Below are 21,576 nucleotides of genomic sequence, written 5' to 3'. Positions count from 1 at the left end.
TATGCCCATCACTTAGTATGTTAACTGGCACACAGTAGACACTAAATAAATGCTTGTTGATGACTTGGCAAAGCAGAAAATTTTGATTTGTAAGGAAGAATTTCCTAATAAATAGGGTTTCCCCAACATGACTATGTCACTGTCATATCCAAAAGTGACTTATTTTGAGGACTAAGTTTCTAAGTGACTTAAGGTTGCCTAAGGAGTTAGTGGACTCCACCTCATGGAAGTCTTCAAGCAGAAATTTATTAGACATGTTCTAGAGGGAATTCTTATTTAAATTAGCCTTGGTTCTCCTGGAAAGCTTCCGAGGTCCCTTCCGATGCTTCTGAAAATTTTAACTTTATATGGCAGAGAGAGCAACTGAAAAACTGAGGATACAGAAATGGAATTACTTTTTAGAAGGCTCTGGGTTTAGAGAGAAAGGTGGGGAGGAGGGTCTTTATGAGAGTTTGGAGGTAGAAATGACTTTTTAATAGTTTTACACATGCAAAGGACTAGACTAGGCTAAGTGCTGAGTGAATAAGTGGATACACATTAAGGGAGCATTAAAGGAAGATAATGCTAAGGTTTTGGAGCCACGTATTTAAAGTTTTAATTCAAGAAAAGAAGAATCAATAAATCCACACATGTACATAAATTGTACAAACCCCTATTCCCCCAGGTCTCAGACTCAGTATCATGGGTATTTCAGACCCAAGGTGAAAACTGTTTCCTATAAGTCACTGAAGGGAACCTGTCAGAGGAATCCCAGAGAGATCAGCCCTCCACTGATGTTGCTTGCCTCCAGTTGATATTTCTTTATGTTCTACTTACTTCTCAACGACTGGAGGACTTGCTGTTCTGCCATCAAGAGTTTGAAACTGCACTAAGATTTTTTTGGTACACCTTGTATAAGAACGTTGTTTAAAATGTTAAGAACTTTACCTTTGGCAGTATACGGCTCCCTATTTTGTGACATGCCTGATAATAATAATAGAGGACTGTTGACTTAGAGGTAGTTATTCCTGCAGATGTAATTGTATGAGACCCAAAAACAAATGAATCCTGCTCCCAATGTGACCCTAAAATGTTTTTTTAAAGTTACTGATATTAACTATAAGATGAATGCTTTGGCTAGATAATCTCCCAGAGCCCTATTAACTCTAAATCCTATAATTTATCTGTTTATTTAGCACATTTGCTTTTTGTTCCCTCATGGTAACTGAAGTGTGTTTCATCTGATATCTTAGATTATGTGACAGAATTGAAGTGATGTATTTCCATAGGCTTTATATCAAGGGGCAGGGCAAGCAGTTATTTGGCTCTATTGCCCAATCTGGCCTGCTAAGCCATAACACACATACACATGAGTGAACTGGGGAATGTATTTTAGAAGAGATGTCAGAAATAGCAATAAAGGGTAATGCTAATGAATACTGGAATAAGAGGCAGAAGACCCAAGTTTTATTTCATTTCTTTATATATTCTTTATATTCAGTTCAGTTAAGAGTGTGACTTTGGGCAAAATGGACTTCACCTCTCTGAACTTCAGTTTTCTTACATTGAGGGTGATTCCTATAAAAGGCATAGTGTAATATTATTTGTACTAACCACTTCATAGGACTTCTATGAGAATTAAATGAGATAATAGATGTGAAAACATTTTGAAAGCTAGGAAAATATTTCCAATACTCTTGTATAATGAATTCTGCTGATTTAATTGAGGTGGGATTTTCTTCAGATCACAATCTTTTCATGCCTGCCTATCCTTTGTGATTTTTGGGTCCACCCAACATGTTGGGGCCTTCCTTGCATTTCGTTCACACTGCATAAAAAAGTGTTGCAGCTCACTAGGCTGTGCCTCGGGCTTGTTACAATTCTGACTCATCTGGAGGATTTCACAATGTATAAGGAATTCCTCTTCAACTTGGACCCTGCACTAGATTCCTCTATGACAGTGGAATTCAAAGTCATCCTAATGCAACTGAAGAATGAAACTAGGTGAACATATGGAAAATGAAAAAGCTCTTGCTAATCCACAAATCAGTTTTAAATTTCAGCACTTGGTCCCCTCTCCCAGCTGTTAGTTGATTTGTTTTCACAGTGGCTCCACAAGTTCCTTTTGGCATTATCAATAATAAATCAGGAAGGTAAATCTGCAACAATGAAAATCAAAATGTTCATAAAGCAGAACATAAGTGCTTTTTTATCCAATACTTTGTGTTGATCTGCATTATCATGCTCTTCCTTTGAGAAACAGTTTTACCTGAACGTATTTGGAATATATGTCTCATAAAGGACAATTTTATGTCTTTTGTGCAACATATGATTATTTCCTTTATTTAAGCTCCACTTCTTTGTTCTCCGAGGGAATTTATAAACAAATTCACAGTTTTGAGACAACTTAATTTTAAAACATTTTATTGCATTGACCGAAAAGCTTCACATTTTTCCTCTGAAGTACATTAACCTTCAAATTGTTAAAAAGTTTATTGTTTTAAAAAGTTGCAAATCTACATTCAATTGCATATAAAATTGGTTACAAATCATATCCTTAAAAAAATTATTAAAAATGTAAACTAGCAAATATTAAACTACTGAGTAATTTAGGATCAAATCCAGCATATAATTGAGCATAGTGATCTATATTTAAACAATTAAGCCCAAAATAACATCCTATATAGGCAGTGAGAGAAGTTGGGCTGTACTGCCAACGACAGCATGTGTATCTGGAATATTAGTCTTTGATGACTTCCTATGGTCAAATTTTCTGATTAATTTGAAGACAGAAAAAAAATAAATTCTCAGATAATATAACAAAACAGGAAGATAACCAATATGAAAATTTTGCATTGTACAAATAATCTAAAATAAACATTTAAAGGCAAAGCTATTTTTAATTAATACTGCAGTTTCTATTTATTCTAGCTTTAGCCTTTGAGTTAAAGAGGCAGAACTACAAAAATACACTTTCATCCAAGCATGTTCTATGCTGTTATACATTTAGAAGTTGTAGTGTTTGGTGTCATTAGCATCATGAGGTTGAGAAGTCTTGTTTTTCCCTTCCACATACAGTGTTACTACTAGTTACTACTACTATAGTAACTAGTTAAGCTAAAACATGGAGGCCCAAATTTGGAGGATTTGCCCTTTCTATGCCTGGGAATATGGAGAATATGGAATGTATACACATCTTTCACTTAGGCATTTGTTAGGGCAGGGACTGTTTTTTGCTTTTCTTTGTTTCCCCAGAGCCTAGCACAGGGTGAACACAGTAGATGTTTAATAAATGCTTATTGATTGACCTTAAAGGTTTTTGAGGCAACCCAAGGAATTAGACTGACATCAACAATTGTCAGTGGGGGTGAAACAGCCAGCAACAGATCTTAGTGATCACTAACCCGAAAGCTGTTGACCATCATCCTTAACTTGATGTAGTTACCACTAATCAAAGGGTCAAAGGACAGGTAACAAATGACACCATCAATAGGGACATTGTAATTATAACAATATTCCTCTAGTCTCATGAGAAAAAACACAATTGTTCAAATTTGGGGAATAAATACTAAAGTATTTTTAATTCCTTCTTGGAAATATATATTTTTAAAGGGATATAGAAAGCCAAAAAGTCATTTCATGAGCCCACACAGAGTACCTTTTTTTCAACTTTTATCACACTAAAATGTCAAATTTGTACCAACACTTTACCAATTTTAGTTATTATTCTGGCACAAGATTTTTTTCTTGACATTCATTTGAGCACAATTTGACCACAAGGAAAGTTCATACATCATTTTTAAAAATGTCCACCTAGTGAATCTATGTCATAGTTTAAAACCAATGAAAATTACATAGGAATCTACATAAATCTAAAAATAAGTAATAATTTGTAGTTGAAGCTTCCTTCAAGTCTGTTATAGGTGGGAATATACAATAAATACAATACAAAGATTATATACTTGGTTAGAATTGTATTTTTACCTCATATGCTTAATTCTGTGCTATTATACAAAGTAAAACATTTAAAAAGGAACATTTAAGTTCAGCACCAAACTTAATTGAATCCTTCTTTGGTGAAAAAAAATTTGATCATTCATATGCCAAACATACAGTGAGAACATGATTAAATTTTCGTTCTGCTTTTGCAGAGAAATTCTTTAGTCAAAATATAATACTATAATAAACCTTTGTTCCCTGAAGTAAGTTAATACCAACTGTATTGGAAAGGTGTTATTTGGATCCATCACTGACATGTTAGCACATGTATCAGAGAAGTACATAAGATTTTTAAGTATTTTAATACATTTACAAATACTTAACAGAAACCCTCTTTATATCATATCATCTAAGAATCATTCATTAGATGCTCTGAGATATTTGGAACTAATTTGATTGTAAGCAAATTTTTATTCTCATTCTAATACTAAAGATTCTTACTAAATTTCAGAACTTTAAAGAAACTTTTATTTTTCTTATCCCATTTATATAGAAAGATGAGAATTCCTTAATTAATTGAGTAATGGGGACTCCCACCACCTGCCCAAATACAACATGCTTTCTAATAGTTATTTTAAAAAAAAAGGCACCAGGATTAAAGACATTCATGATTCCTGGCCCACCTAGAGAAAGGGGGTGCTTGCTTCCTAAAGGGAGACCCCAAAATATCAATAAGGCACAACCATTGTCACTTCCTTTCTAATCTCCTAACAAAGGATAACAAATTGCCAAGCATAGTCTGGCATTTACAATTTTCTCATTGGCAATACATGTTTTATTAATGAGCCACTAATACATTACCTTCATTGATTAGCTTTCTCTTTCAGTTAATTTCAAGGGCCATGGTAGTTTATATTCCTTTCCTGACCCCTATTTTCATTTACCAAAAATGGGTCAGTCACAAACACTCATAAAACAAAGAATACTGGGTGACAATAAGGGCATGCAATACCCTTGTTCCACATTTCTTAAATTGTCCAACAAAATGCAAAACTCTTTAAGAATCTCTTCTAATGAAGTCAAATCTTATGAAATAGTGTCAGCTTGATTCTGTAAGCTGAAGTAGTCGCTAATGATTGTCAGTGATTAAATGCTGAGAAAAGATTACATTTAAGTCCCAATGGCTTTCTAAATGGATAAAAAATAGCATTCTAATGCACTAGGTCAACTTTCAGAAATGAGGTAAATTTTTACTCTTTTCTAATGTTAGTCTTTAAAATGCTAAACCTAAGGCAATTTTTCCAAAAAAAGAACTGTCTCCAGAGGTGAAGTATATGAGACTATAAAAAGGGATGAATTAGAATCCCTGAATGTATTTTTTCCTACTACCATAAAACCACATGCTTCTAAAAATAGCAAGTTTTCCATGTTCTTTGTAAAACCAAAGCTTATGTTTTATTTTTCTAACAACCAAGTTTTAAATCAAATTTATGCTATAAAAGTGTAACACTGAATATTTTCTCAGAAAGAATTGTCTAGCATCTGTCATTGTATGATTATGTAATTTGCATGTCAGCAGTGGAAATACCTATGAATATTCACTTTTGTTGCTGAAAATTATAAGGCAAAGCAACATTTTCTTTGACCTAGTTTCCCACAAAACATTAACCTCTAATATAATAATATAAAATGGCAAGGAATGTGCACTATTTCTGTCAGAGATGAATACAATTGCAAATCAAATAGTACCAGTCACTGCTATCAATCACTATTTTTGTATGCCAAAACTATTCTAAAATTTTGGCTACTGGCTATTCAAAAAATCATCTTTACCAATACACCTGTTAATCCAAAAATAATGTTTGTAAATAATTACCAAACAAGTAATGTAGTGAAATTTTCTTCCTAGAATTGAGCACTATACTATATGAATTTTAAACAAATGAAGATGATGCTTTTTTGTTGTCAGTACTACTTTGGAGGAAACTCTCAAATTGGTTGGTAACTCTAATATAGTCTTTCTGATTCTTTCAAATTATAATTTAAAACTCCTTTTTTGAAAAGTATTTTGTTTTAATCAACCAAGATCTACCTTTTCAATTTCCCACACCAGCCCTAATTGAGAACACAAGAAAAACAAAGTCCACACCCTTCTCTTCTTCAAAAATACAATTCTAAGATAACAAAATTGCCTTCTAATTTGAATACCAATAATACTGAAGATTCAAGTGTTACAAATTACCATATTTCTTTTTAAAATTCAAAGTAACTTAAAGCTTTATTTAATTTTATTTTTCTATTATGCAAGAATTGCTAAAATCTTAAGTCAAGTTGATCATTCATAATTTGTTCTTCAGAAAAATAAATGATGGGGCAGCTAGGTGGCACAGTGAATAGAGCACTGGCCCTGGTGTCAGGAGGACCTGAGTTCAAATCTGGATTCAGACATTTAATAATTGTCTAGCTGTGTGACCTTAGGCAAGTCATTCTTAACACCTCATTGCCTTAAATAAAACATTTAAAAAAAGAAAAATAAATGAGTTGATATTAATGATACACTAAGACATCCATTCACTCTGGAATAAAATTTAGCATAAGCTCCACCCATCTGGGATTCCATTCAAACATAGTTACTGATACAGTCAAAATCTATTCTAAGGTATTCCCATGTCAAGCATGAAGAAGGCAAGGTTATAGGCTATGGAATTTGGACCAGATCTTTCATTTTACAGATTAAAAAATAAAGGTGCAAAAGTTTAAGTGATGCAATGCTCAAGGTCACCTAGGTGTAACAAGTAGTAGAACCCAGATTTAACCGTGGGCCCCACACACCTCTGATTTCTGATAAAAGCAGGCAACTTCTCACAATGAGAATGCAATGATATATAATAATACTGAAGGCTTGCAAAGCACTTCACAAATATTATCTCTTTTTATCCTCACAATTACTGGGTAGGTACATTTTACAGATGAGGAACCTGAGGGAAACAGAGATTAAATGACTTGCCCAGGGTCACATGGTTAATAAATACATGAGGTATGACTGAAACTCAAGTCTTCCTGACTCAAACTCTGGGGTTCTATACACTATGCACCTAGCTTCCTGCTATACCAGGCTGCATTGAGGCTACAAAAAGCAAAAAAAGTACAATGGGAATATATTCTCTCACTAAATGAAATGCTGAAACCATGTAATATTGAAACTTTTCAAAAATTAATAAAATTCCTATCTTATATGGTCAACAAAAAATGTTAACACAATCTCAGTCTTTCCTTCCCCCAGACAGTTTCATGGTTTAATATTAGAGCTTCTCTGATAATAAGACCAGTTTACATAGAGATCAGTTTTTCTTATTGATTTCAAATCTCTGTAAGTTAAATTTTGAAATCCTCTAGCAAACTCTATCATGATTAGGTAATCCAAGGCAAGCTTAGAAACCTCAAAATTTGAGTTTTTAGTAATGGAGAATAAGCAATGCTCACTTATCAACAGAAGAAAGGAGGAAAGAGAGGTATGCATGGTAAAAAGTGTACCATCAGCAGCTTCACTACTACAGGGTGCCTAAAATTAAGTCTACTCAATTAAAAAAACAACAACTCAACTTTCCAAGGAGCTAGTATTATTATTATTAATAGGATATATAAGTGTAGGAAATGGAATATTGACAAAGGGAATAATATATAGAGATTCACAGCATCATCACTAGGATTTAGAGATGGAAGAAACCTTGGAGAATATTTAGAACAAGAATTCTAAATCTTTGGTGTATCATGACCCCTTCTGGCAGACTGTTGAAACCTCTGGATACAACATCAGATTAATGTCTTTAAGTGAACAAAATAATACACATCAGAGTACAAAGAAAATCAATTATATTGGAGGTTGGAAAATATTTTTTAAAAACAAATAATGAACACCTGATCCAATCCTCTCATTTCCTGAATGACAAAGTGAGGGACCAGAGAGGTAAAATGACTGCCTGAGGTTACCCAGAGAGAAGGAAATCAGCCAAACTGGGATTGAAACTTAGCTCCTTGGAACATTCAGATCTAGTCATACTTCCCATGATAACATTCTGCCTCATTTACAGGCTAAATGGGGAAACTGCTTCAGAAAAAAAAACATATGAACTTTGTTTAAACATTTTTTTAAAGTTACATTTATTCAAAACTAGATGAAATATGAAAATATTCTATCAATGGTAAATTTGAAATATAAATATGGAGGTGTTTCTGAGGATAGGGACTAGACCTGTGATTTCAATAGTTTAGGGGACTCTATCAATGAAAGTCAGTCCCTTTTCTATAATTTATACTGTTAAAACAGTTGTCTAATATGCAAAACATATATCGAATTGTTTTCTCAATGTAGGAAGCAGAAAGAAGAAGAAGAAAAGGAGAGAGGTAGGTTGAGAATTTGGAACACAAAACTTTTAATGAATGAATGTTAAAAATTGTTTTTACATGTAATTGGGGGAAAATAAATTTTTTTTAAAGAGTTGCCTAAAGTACCAAAAGGTTTAAGTTAAATTGTCCAGGATTGCATATCTCCTATGTTTAGAGGCAGCCATGAACCCATATCTTCCTGGCTTTGAGGTCAGCAATATGCCAAGCCTCCTTTCATTTCTCAGAGTAAAATAGGAAAAAAACATACATACACATACCCTAGAAAAATAAATCATTACTGATATTTTATATCAGTAATTTTCAGGCTTAAAAAGGCATATTTTTATTACTGAGAAAGACATTTTAATTCCCAACCATATTTGGCTTAGGTCAAAGTTAATACACAAACCCTTATGGTTGTGAGTGGTGTTAAACCTAACTACAAACTTGAAGAAACCTTTTATCTGTAGGATTATACATGTGAACACAAAACAACATGTGAATCATTTTTTGTGATGAATGGAAATTAAATTGGATAAATTCATGTCTCTATTTCTGAAGATATCATGAAAACAAAATTCTAATCCAGTAAAAGAATTTTGATATTCCTTTGACTTCTACCATCCTGAACCTGGACTCAAAGTTATTGTTGAGTAAAATCAAAGAATTTCTTTTCTCCACCTCCCAATATGCTTTGAACATTTGAGCTACCCTATCAGAGTTGGAAGGAAAGAACAAAACAGTAAAGCATTCTAGTATTGGACCTTTTCCTAAATAAAACTGTTTCTGGATAAAACAAAACAAACCAGGCCACAGCAGGTCATCTTGATGCAATGCGTTATTCTGCCCCACTTTAGAAATTAAAAAGCATTTGTTTTGAGGGAAATCCTAAAATAATATCTCTTAGTTTGAAACTTTCATAAAGAATTTATCTCCATTTGTCATAGCCTTTAACTTTTTTAGTCCTTGCATCTTGGACCATGAGACCTTGAGTCTGCTTTCTACATATTCTTTCACTAAGTTGTTCCTTGTAGAATTTAGCAGTCCTTAAAATGATATAAAAGTGGCTTTTGTTCTTTAATGAACAATAACTTTTATTATACACTGATAGCAATAACTTAAAAATACCTAGAGTTTATTAATGTTATACTTCCATTTTAGTTAATGCCATGATATCAAAAACTACATATATGCAATATACACACAAACACACGACATTGCTGAAAATTTATTATTTTTATTATGAACATTTAAATCATTTAGTTTGTTTTATAATATGGAAAATGGCAAAAAAATAAAAGTCCATTTTTCAGATTTTAATCACTATATCTCCAAAACCAGTCAAATTGTAAAATAATAAAAGGTTTTGAAGCTCTAATGGAGTGAATTTTCTATTTTGCAGATACTGAATTACTTTGTAAAAACTGACCAGAAAGAACTCTTGCTTCATAAAAAACTTTTTTGGATTGTGCTCAAATCTTATGGTAATTGTAAAATAAGGTTTACATTGGCAACCCATACAGTTTGTCTTGATCATGTGTGTGGTTTTATAGACCTCTCAAAAACATTTCTTTAATAAAAAAGTATCACTTCATATTGCCAAAGAAACCTAACAAGATATGAATAAAAAGATTGTTCATTATTATGCAATTAAGTGTAATTATGAAAAAATATCTATCTATAAGTATCAAAGGGCAGTATGACCAAAGCATGTTTGGTTGGTTGTTTTTTAACTGAAATATAAAGACCTAGAGAAAAAGAGAAATAAACCAGGATATTTAACAGAATTTTGCATAGACAAATTATATAACTAAATAATTATATAATAGGAATGAAAGTTTCAACTTAAACAACTAAGAGAATGTTATTACCTTGTAAATTATTTAAAATCCTAATGAAACAAAGCATCATATTTAATAGGCACACTATGAATTTTCAAGTTGCCAAATAGCAAGTAAACTACTGCAAAAAAAAAAACAAAAGAAAAAAGAAAACTACTGGATTTTTCATAAAACTTCAACTTGCAACCACACCCCTTCCCCCCTCCCCCCCAAAAACGAATCACACATACAAATTATCATTCTCTCAGATAATTCTCCTAGCCAGAAGCAGAGTGAGGATATAATAATATATCTTCTGTCATAGACAAGTTTGATTTGATTTCATGCCATGTTTTTCTAGTATCAACATACCTTCTTAGTACCTAGGTTGAGAAGCAAGAAAAATTGGAGCCATTTTCACTTTTCTGACTCCCTCTGTCCTATCTTACTTTTTCCCTTCCTAACCTCTCCTTCAGTCCCAAGATGGACAAAAGATTTGGGAAATATTTAGAAAGAGAAAGAGCCAAATGGTACTTGGAAATGGAAGAAAGACATCTAACATACAGAAGCAATCTCTCCAGGTGTGCAAAAGCTATCTCTATGGAAGATCTTAATATATATCCAAGATTATTTGCATACAGAGTTGGAATTTAGGTACATTAATTTGCAACAACTGGAACAAAAACAAAAATATAGAATAATTCTGAAGTTGAGGGGAAGTTTCTGTTTTTAATGGGAATACTGATGAATTAGTTGGAGTTTTATTTTTAGGACAGAAGTGATAGGAATGTTAACAGAAAGGGAATCACAACAACAAATAATTATGAATATATTTTTCCCAGACACTAAGGATATATGAGATTGTTTGATACATGATTTGGAGTCACAGCAGACTTGTTACATTCATAGAGAAGAGTTTAAGCAACTAGTTCTATTTGAAATGGAGACTGTCTACATGAATACAAGATTTTTATCTATTTGTGCGTATAACTGCAGCTTGGTGCATGCCTAACATGCATCTTAAAAAAAAAATTAGCTTTTTGGATCTAACAGACCCAGAACAGCAAAAGAATTTAAAATATAAGTAATCAAGTTCTAATGTATTCTAGTATACTTTAGAATTTTGATTCAAAGTCTTTAATTAATTTAGATTGGGTATGTTTGTTTTTTTAGACCCTGCAAATTACAGGCTATTCCAAGTGTTAAAACACACTGTAGGCCCACCGTGGGGGAATATAAAATGGAAGAAACGGCTGAATTCTGTACTGCTCTGCTCCTAGGAGCATGGGAGACATTTGTCTCACACATATTTAATGTGCATACATTTCAGCGCCTGCCTAAGGAAAGGCCTCTTTTGGCTTAAAAACAGGAATCCATACTGGAACAAGTTCAGGATATTATGGGAACACATTTCATAACTTATCAGCAGCAAAGCATAGAATTTAAGGGGAAGTCTAAGATCTATGTTTTATTTTTTTAAAAAATTTATTTAACATAGCATAAGAAATTAAAAACAGAGATACTAGAACTGATCATGGTTTATAAACCAAGCAACATTTTCAGTCCTAATCAGACTACAACCCTTTCAGTGTAGCTTGAGGTATTTTATAATCTTTACACATGCTAAATAACTTTCACAATTTCCAGAATTTGGTTTTCTTGTGAAGTCTAGGATTTTTCTCTCATAGGCAAGTGTGATTTGATTTCAAGTCATGTTTTTCTAGTACCAAAGCCCCTATCCTCAGGCATTGAAATGTCAGAAAGCTATTCAGTGATAAGAAAGGGTTCTGTCTTGGTAATGATCTTGTTTTACCATTCTAGTGCTATTCCTATAATGTTATTTAAAAAAAAACAAATAAACTTCCAATTCATAAAAAAGAAAACTTGCTGTAACTTTGGAAAGCAAGTCCAGTCTGGCAGAAGCCCGGAGCATTAAATAACAGGATCAGAGTCTTTCTTAATGATCCCAGATGGACCCGGGAGCAGGGTGGCCTGGTTCTCCAACATTTTCTCCAGCTTCTCCCCTGCGGTGCTTATTTCTTTTTGTTTCCATTTTTCATGGATCCATGGGACTAAACAAAGTACAGCTCCTCCCAGTAGAGGTGGGACCCCAGCGAGGTAAAAGGCCACATCATAGGAACCTAGGTTGTCTCGGAGTAAACCTAGGAAGAAAAGAGGTTCTCATCAAGAAATAGATCTTTCAACTTGAGTTAGGAGGGACCTTAGAGTCATCTAGTCCAGACATCTCTCACTGTAGCTTTTAGGGAAGGATTCAAATCTTAATATCTTGGTGATAATTTAAATTTTCATTTATTCTTTCTTGCCCTCAAAAGACTTTCAATCAAATACAACACCTTTTTGAGAAGAGATTGTGAACTGCAAAGTCTTAACTGATATAAGAAAGGGGAAAAAATCTGTTATCTTTCTGTCATAAAAGTCTTATATCTTGAATTTTCAGGAACTTGGCCTTTTCACTATGTAAAAAGTGCCTGTAGCTGATATAGCCATGATAGTAGAATATCATAAGAAACCCCTGCCTATAGACTAAGAACATGCCAACTTTATTTTGCATATCACATACAGTTTCACTTTTTATGTGATTAAAAAAAAAATACATCCAAGAAATATTAATGCATTTCTTCAGTCCATTATATCTTATAATTCCATTTTCAATTTCTTTTTTTTTAGGTTTTTGCAAGGCATTGGGGTTAAATGCCTTGCCTAAGGCCACACAGCTAGGTAATTATTAAGTGTATGAGGCTAGATTTGAACTCAGGTACTCCTGACTCCAGGGCCAGTGCTCTATCCACTGCACCACCTAGCTGCCCCTATAATTCCATTTTCAAGGAAAGGAATTATTTTTTACTGTGTAATCTCTTTACTCTAAATATCATGGTAGAAGCAATTATAGGAGTTGAAAGTGTTATGGGAAGGAGAGAAAAAGAAACAAAAATAAAGGAATATTCTAAGGTTTTAAAATATGCAAAAAGGTCAATTCTGAGAACTATATGTCTCCCAAAATAATGACATTCAACCTGAATAACCCATCTCCACAATCCCCTTATCAGTTCAGCAACTCAGTCAAAAAGGAAATAAGTTTAGTCTGGCATGACTAAGATCAAGTATTTGAAGGGCTGTCACATAAAAGGGCTGTCATCCATCTTTCGTTTTCCATATATTTCCAAACTATTTTTTGGACTTTTGTCAAGTATTAAAGTTATCTTCCCTAGTCCATAGCTTGTAGGTCCTGTTCTTTTTTCCTATTATTGTACTGTACATGATAAGCCCCCACAGAACCCATTCATATATACAGTGCTATTTATACCTAAACTACATGTGCCCCAACCATAAGTACTTCTTGAATTCTTGCTTCTACATTTTATAGAATTTTTATTATCTTTAATTTTCATTTTTGGTTACAAATTCTCTCCTACCTTCTTTCACTCTGTATTATAGGTTTTCTATCTTCTCCCTTCTTTTCAATATCTCATTCATAATTTCTCATGATGTACTTATAGAATATCTGCCCTGTTGTATTATTTGCTTTGTAATCTTCTGTGGACTTAAAATTGTGATTTAAAATAGGATTTAATATTTTTTGAGTAAGATCATGAAGTGTTCTCCCATAAGTAAGATACATAAATTTTTGAGTGTACTTTTTTGTGAAGAAGACTTTAATTTATGAAAGGCCTCTTCTTGGTTACTTACTGGTCCTTAGCAGTGTTTAGTTAGTTAAACTTCACTATCTATTGTTAAATGAGATATTATTCTACTTTGCCTTTAAAGTAGCATCACATGAAAACTATTTTGTTCAAAATAGAACAAAACCTTCAACTTATGGAATTGCAACATATTGAGCTAAATTATACTTTTCAAACACACTAAATATGTCCTTGTCAATGAGATATTTCTGTTTTTTTAAATGAAGGATATTTTTTACTTTTCAAAATACTCATCTTTCAAGAATGAAACAATAAGTAAGATCTCCCCTAATAGGATAAATTACTGTGGAAGGCTGTTTGACCTGGCCTTCAAGCTCAAAGATCTCCTGAAATTTAGCAGGTAAAAAATTATCAAGAGGTCAGCGTGGCATAGTAGGGACTACTAAATATCAGTCTTTGATGGTTTGAGTTCAAAAACAATCCTGGTTCAAGTCCTGACCCTGAATTCTTGGTTATCTGACTAAAGGCAAATCACTTAATTTCTCAATGTCCTATAGCATTTGCTGATTTGCATTGGGAAAATAAGTTTCCCAATTTAAGACTTCCTTATACTGACTTGGACCAAAATTTTTTTAAAAAATTATAGGACATAATAGTTTTGAAAAATTATTTTATTATATTTAATATTACATACTTTATGCATGTATACATGTATATAGATGTCTATTTGTGCATATATATATATGCACATACATATAAAAATACACCTTTTATCTATATACAAGTGTTTATGGGTTACCCGCCTCCTCAGACTATGAGCTTCTAGAGGGAAAGTTTTGTTTTGTATCCCTACTGCTTAGCACATGCCCAGGACATAGTTTGATGTTTTGTCCTTCATTTTTCAAAGAAGACCATGAAATCAGGGGAGGTGATGCCAAGACAAGCACATGAATTGGATTTGAGTGAGGAGGGGTCATCAGCCTTACTTTCTCCTCCAGAACCATTTGGTCCAGTGGCCAGATATGAATCAGGATGACGGAGATAGCCCTGAATGTGGGGCAATCAGGGTTAAGTGATTTGCCCAAGGTCTCACAGCTAGTAAGAAGCAAGTATCTGAGGTTGGATTTGAACTCCCATCCTCCTGAATCCAAGACCAATGTTCTATCCATTGTATAGTCTAGCTGCCCAATCAAGGACATATTAAATCCTTAATAAATGCTTGCGAACTTTCCTTGGCAATTATGACATTATTTAAAATCCATATTTTCATCAATAACTAGTGCATTACACAGAAAAGGACTGGAAAAGCATTTGTGAATTACAGAACACTTTTTTGATGTCATATTGTTTTCAATTACTTTCAGGTATTACATGTAATAATAATTACTTATTATGACTAGGGGTCTCAAAAATTTATTGTGGCTCTGCTTCCCCTGAATCCTTAAGAGTCTCTCCTCTCCTATTCCACTAGAATATGTCTAGGGGATTATGAGCAAAACTAAAATTTATCTGTCTCTATTTCTAGTCCTTCTAAGAGTATTAAGATAATGGCAAACAAAAGAAAAATATTGATGTTAGCAGAGAGGAAAAAATAGAAAATCATTTTCTAAAGATAAATAAATACCATGTTAAATTTACCTGCAATGGGTGGGCCCACAGTCATAGGTATAGACATGAATCCAAGCAGAAATCCTATGGCTTGGGAAACATCCTGGGCACCAACTAACTCAAAGGCAATGGGAGCCATGATAGAAATGAAGCATCCATCAAAGAGACCCATGAAGAGACAGACAGCTATGAGTGCTCCAAAGACACTACACAGTGGAATCATCATAGACATCAGGCCAATGAATAAAAAGGAGATAACCTAGGAACAAAAACAGAATGTCACTGGTAATTACAAGAATGAGAAAATATTATCTTCAAGGAGTAGCTTTAAATCCTGGAAATACAGATGAACATTCATAATGACATTCCAAAAGATTATGTCTTTGATTTGTCCTTACTATTCCATCTCTTCTTTATTTATTTATTTATTTATTTATTCAAGGCAATGGGGTTAAATGATTTTCCCAAGGTCATACTGCTAGGTAATTGCTAAGTGTCTGGGGCTGGATTTGAACTCAGGTCCTCCTGACTCCATGGCCAGTGCTCTATCCACTGTACCACCTAGCTGCCCCCCTCCATCTTTTCTTGAATTAAATATTTTTCAGTTCCACCTCAGTAAGGATTTTTTAAAAAATTCTTCAAGTACATCTGTACTACAATTGTTATACTTTCAGTTCTCAAACTTTATTATAAGCAGTATTCATCAAAAACATTTTGTATTTATTAAAATAAAGTGAAAATGAATGGGACAGACTAGAGAGGAAAATATCAAAAACAATAAAATTCAATAACACTGTTTAATAATCCTCCAAACATGAAAATGTCATAATTATAAAACCTACAAGGAAAACTAGAAAGTAATCTGGCAGAAATTAGACTTAGACCAATACCTTACAACATATTTCCAATGAATTAATTTAAAAATACTTGAATATTAAAAACCAGGCCATAAAAATGTTGTAGATTATGTACATTTTACAACTAGAGATAGGGAGCACATTTTTTTTCCTAATTTAAGGCAATGGGGTTAAGTGACTTGCCCAAGGTCACATAGCTAGGTAATTATTGTCTAAGGCTGGATTTGAACTCAGTTACTACTGACTCCAAGGCCAGTGCTTTATCCACTGAGCCACCTAGCTGCTCCTAGGGAGTACATTCTTCTTTTTTTAATATTAATTTATTTTATTTAATTTATTTTGAGTTTTAAAATTTTCCCCCCAATCTTGCTTCCCCCCCCCCAGAAGGCAATTTGTCCGTCTTCACAATATTTCCATGGCATACACTGATTTAAGTTGAATGTGGTGAGAGAGAAATTATAACCTTAAGGAAGAAAAATAAAGTATAAGAGATAGCAGAATTACATAGTAAGACAACAGGGTTTGGTTTTGTTTTTTCTAAATTAAAGGTAATATTCTTTGGTCTTTTTTCAAACTCCACAATTCTTTCTCTGAATACAGATGGTATTCTCCATTGCAGACAGCCCAAAATCATCCCTGATTGTTGCACTGATGGAATGAGCGAGTCCATCAAGGTTAATCATCGCCTCCATGTTGCTGTTATGGTGTTACAGTGTTTTTCTGGTTCTGCTCATCTCGCTCAGCATCAATTCATGCAAATCCCTCCAGGCTTCCCTGAATTCCCATCCCTCCTGGTTTCTAATAGACCAACAGTGTTCTATGACATATACATATATGTGTGTGTGTGTATATATATATATATATATATATATATATATATCACAGTTTGCTAAGCCATTCCCCCAAATGAAGGACATTTACTTGATTTCTAATTCTTTGCCACCACAAACAGGGCTGCTATGAATATTTTTGTACAAGTAATGTTTTTACCCTTTTTCATCATCTCTTCAGGATATAGACCTAGTAGTGGTATTGTTGGATCAAAGGGTATACATGTTTTTGTTACCTTTTGGGGGTAATTCCAAATTTCTTAACCAAAAGAATAGAAGCAATTTTTTAAAAATAACATAGGTAATTTTTACCATGTCAAATTGAAAAGGTTTTATGTAAACCAAATTAATACCTCCAGGAAAGTGATTAACTGGGAAAACAATTTCTGTATAAAATATATTTTTATGAGGGCTTATTAACCAAAATGTAGAAACATCTAGAAGAAACATGACTAAAAATCATCCCTTAATAAACAAGTGATTAAAGAATAGGAATAAAGTTCTCCAAAGAACTGCAAACTATTAACAGCTATATGAAAGAATGGTTTAAGACATTAATAGTAAGAAAAATGAAAGTTAAAATAACCCTGAGGTTTTACCATGTACCCTGCAAATTGGCAAAGATGACAATAGATGGGAATGGTCAATGCTGGAATGGTTATGGAAAGATAGGCATTCTAATGCATTGCTGGTGAAACTGAATCAGTATAACCATTTGGAAAAAAAGGGACTAAAATATCCATATCGTTTGACTTAAAGATGCTACTTGGCAGAGAGATACTATAAGGAAGTCACTGATTTAAAAGAAAGTCTCCACCTACAAGATATTTATAGGAGTACTATTTGTGTTAGCAAAGAACAAGAAATAAAGTGGATGTTGGTTGATTGATTGATGAATAGCTAAATTCGTGACTCTTGAATGGATAATAAAATATTACTGTACTGTTGGAAGCAGCAAGTATGATGAAAACAGAGAAACATGAAAAAATTTGCATGAAGCAATATAAGTCAGAACCAAGAAAACAATAGGCACAACTCTGTTAATATTAATGAAAAGAACAATTATCACAATAAATAAATAAATGTTGCAAAATTACAAAAAACATGCATAGTTGGAAAGAAGAGATAACAAGATGAAACTGTCCCCCCACTTCTCCCATTACATTAGAGATGTGGAAGGCTGACAAACAAGAAATATAGTGTATATATTTTCATATTATTTGATGTTATCAATTAGTTTTTTGGGGTTCTTTTAGATTTTTGCAAGGCAATGTGATTAAGTGAGTTGCCCAAGGCCACACAGCTAGGTAATTATTAGGTGTCTGAGGCTGGATTTGAACTCAGGTACTCCTGACTTCAGGGCTGGTGCTCTATCCACTGCATCACCTAGCTGTTCCTGTATCAGTTAGTTTTGCCAATTGTTTTTCTTTTTAAAAAATCAAAAAGAATGTCTCTCTGGAAGAGAAGAATAGGAGGAGGGACACAGGAGAAATTTTTAGGCAACAAAAAAGATAACAAATTTTTTTTAAAAAATTCCACAATACAAATTAATAAAATCTTTCTGAAAACAATACACAAGAAACATCATCAAATTGATTATTCCTTTTTTTGATCCTATGATTCCATTATCAGAAAATATGCTCCCCAATAATTTAAAAGAAATGGAAGGGAAAAGGCAATCATTTGAATAGTATCAACTATGTACCAGGCAATGATAAATATTATCTTTTATATGTACCAGGCAATGAATTAAATTAAATGTTTGATATTATCCTATTTGATTCTCACAAAAACCTTAAGTAGTGGCTATATTATACTCATTATGTAGTTGAAAATATTGAGTTAGGCAGAAATATCTTGGTCAGGATCACACCCAGCTAGTAAGTGTCTGAATGTGGATTTGAATTGCTTTCTTCCTGACTCCAGATTCAGTTCTTTACTGACCGTACACAGCAAACGGCTCTCTATGCAAATATAGTTGTAACATGCATATAAAACAACCATAGCATCATCAAGCATCATTAAGAATGTCAAATGAAGGATAAAAAAATGTGGAAATACAGAATCCGACAGATACTGAACTAGAAGGACAAATATACACATAGTCTCTAATTACATTAAAAAATTAATTTAATTCAGTTGTTTAGTTGGGGTTTTCTTGGCAAAGATACTGAAGTGATTTGCCAATTCTTTCTCTTCATTTTACAAATGAGGAACTGAGGCAAACAGGATTAAGCGACTTGTTCAGCATCACATAGCTACATGACTATGTGAGGCCAGATTTGAACTCAGTTCCTTCTGACTCCAAGGTTGGCACTCCAGTACTCTTTCCACTGTGCCACCTAGCTGACCTGTTAGTAAATAATATTGTTACTTATATATAGATGTTTAGTAAATCATCAAAAGGGGATTTAGAGGAAATGGTTCATGTTATCATCTATTGTATATTTCTTATTGTAAAGTTTTGAAAATGATGCTTGATGTAAACTTAGGTAAGCTCATAATTTTTTTAAGAAAAGAAATACATTCACTATTTCTTAGCCAAAGTTGCCTCAAGATATTTAATCCACATTTGGTATTGTTAAGATGATGTAATGGAAAGAAAACAAAAGCTGGAAGTCGGGTATCCTAGGTTCTAGTCTTCAGTCTGGAAATAATTCATTGTGTGGGTCTGAGGAAAAACACCTACTCTTGGTCCTCTCATCTGCAAAATGGGGCATTAGAATAAAAATGGATAATATAGAGAACCCATGTGAACATGTAAATTTTTAAAAACTATATGTATGTGAATCAGAGATTATAATTTTCATAGCCCACATAGCCACAATAGACCCTTAAGTTCTTAACTTTTGGCAGAGTCTTACTAGCCTTACAATTATAAAAATATATTCAAAATTTTAACTGTTAAAACTGCTTTTGTCCACAAAATCCACCAAGACTTGAAAATTTTGACTTTGTTCAGGAAATCTTGTGATAGGTCAGTCATATGATATGAACCAGATTATTTCCAATCACATCACTAGGATTTATCCATGTTACCTTAATAAGGAAATGTTTAATCTCCCTCATGCAGCATAATCTTTTCTTTAAAAAAAGAGAGAAAATGTTTCCACTTCTGTTTTATGCCATACTGAATTGATGAAATCTGAATGCCATGTAAATATTCAGTTCCATTTCTTTATCACTTTTGAGGAAGGAACTAGCTTCTAGCTATCTTATCCTCACTTGTTTTGTGGGCAAAGCAATTTTTCTTTACTTGTAGACATTACTGTATAAAATCTAGCTAAGCCAAGATTCACTTTCCTTGTAGCACAATTATTCCTACATGCAGTACACAGAACTGCTTACTTTGGCACAAACTCTCTTATGAAAAGATTTTTATAAGCTATTTTATATTGAGAAGTCAAAAAATGAGCAATAAGGAAAATACTAATCCCTTAAATATTGATTTCTTGCATTCCAGAAAATTTTGAATAGATTTTTTCCAAAAGTACATCATGGAGAATATAGAACAGCTTGGGAGGATAAAAATAAGATTGTCTTAGTTTCCAGTTTCCTAAACCATGAATGCCAAGATCTCCAGTCATAATATTTTTCAGGTTCTGGGAAAATGACCACCTTGGAGTCAGTTTCTAGAGCCAAGAATAAAAATATTTTTTTTATTATTGACTTTTCTACTTCTATCACAGAGAACAGACACTTCTTGGAAGGAAGTCAGTCAGTCTTAAATCTTGCCCAGAGGCTTGATTATAATTTAAGAAAAAAACACAGATAATTCACCTGGCTATGAGCAAGAAACACACATTTCATGAGGTAAACAGATCTGGAAAAGTGATGTTCATTAGATGCTAATGTTCTTATGAGCTTCTTCATTTTCATTATATTACTAGAGTCTCTGAGTCCATGACTCTGCAGTAGAAGACACAGGATAATAGGACAGTGCTTTTCTAAGTTAAACTCAGATAACAACAGACCTTGAACTTCTTAACTTCTGGCAGATTCTTACTATCCCTACAATTATAAAATTGCCAGGTTTCCTCTCTTTTTTCCTTCTCTTTTAAGAATATTGTCTCTGGCACCATCACTCCCAACCCTACTCTCTACCCTCCCATAATGGGGAAGAGGGAGGAAGGGAGAGTGGGGAAGAAAGGGGGGGAGGGGGAAGGAGGAATAGGGAGGAAGGGGAAAAAGGATAGTAGAGAAGGGAGGTGGAAGAAGAAGAAGAGAAGTAGTAAGCTGGATTATAGGATATATAGAAGGGAACTATAACAAGACTGAAAAAGTAATAAGAAGCTAGAGTGTGAAAAACTTTAAATGACAAACAAAAGACTTTATTCTTGATCCTAGAGACTATAAGAAAGCCATGGAGAATGAACTGGGAAGAATTTTGCTATGGAAAAGTAACTTTGGCAAGCTGTGTGGATGTTGGAGTGGGGAAAGATTTGGGGAAAGGAGAACAATTAATGCAACAGTCCAAGTAAGAAGTGATGATGGT

General features: G+C 33.3%; 1 protein-coding gene across 2 annotated transcripts in view; it reads right to left on the bottom strand.

The window, feature by feature from the left end:
• Positions 1–10,940: 10,940 nt before the first annotated feature.
• Positions 10,941–21,576, bottom strand: part of SLC16A10 (solute carrier family 16 member 10) — a 143,988-nt gene continuing 133,352 nt past the window's right edge. For both annotated transcript variants that reach the window (XM_074187372.1, XM_074187373.1), the window contains 2 exons: positions 15,425–15,653; positions 10,941–12,286 (listed from right to left, as the gene is read on the bottom strand). In XM_074187372.1, the coding sequence (XP_074043473.1) occupies positions 12,057–12,286; positions 15,425–15,653 (459 nt within the window). In that variant the 3' untranslated portion in view covers positions 10,941–12,056. The remainder of the gene's footprint in view (positions 12,287–15,424; positions 15,654–21,576) is intronic.

The sequence above is a fragment of the Macrotis lagotis genome, chromosome 5 (genome assembly GCF_037893015.1).
Source record: "Macrotis lagotis isolate mMagLag1 chromosome 5, bilby.v1.9.chrom.fasta, whole genome shotgun sequence".
Classification (NCBI taxonomy): domain Eukaryota; kingdom Metazoa; phylum Chordata; class Mammalia; order Peramelemorphia; family Peramelidae; genus Macrotis; species Macrotis lagotis.
This window is presented reverse-complemented; position numbering and strand designations above follow the sequence as displayed.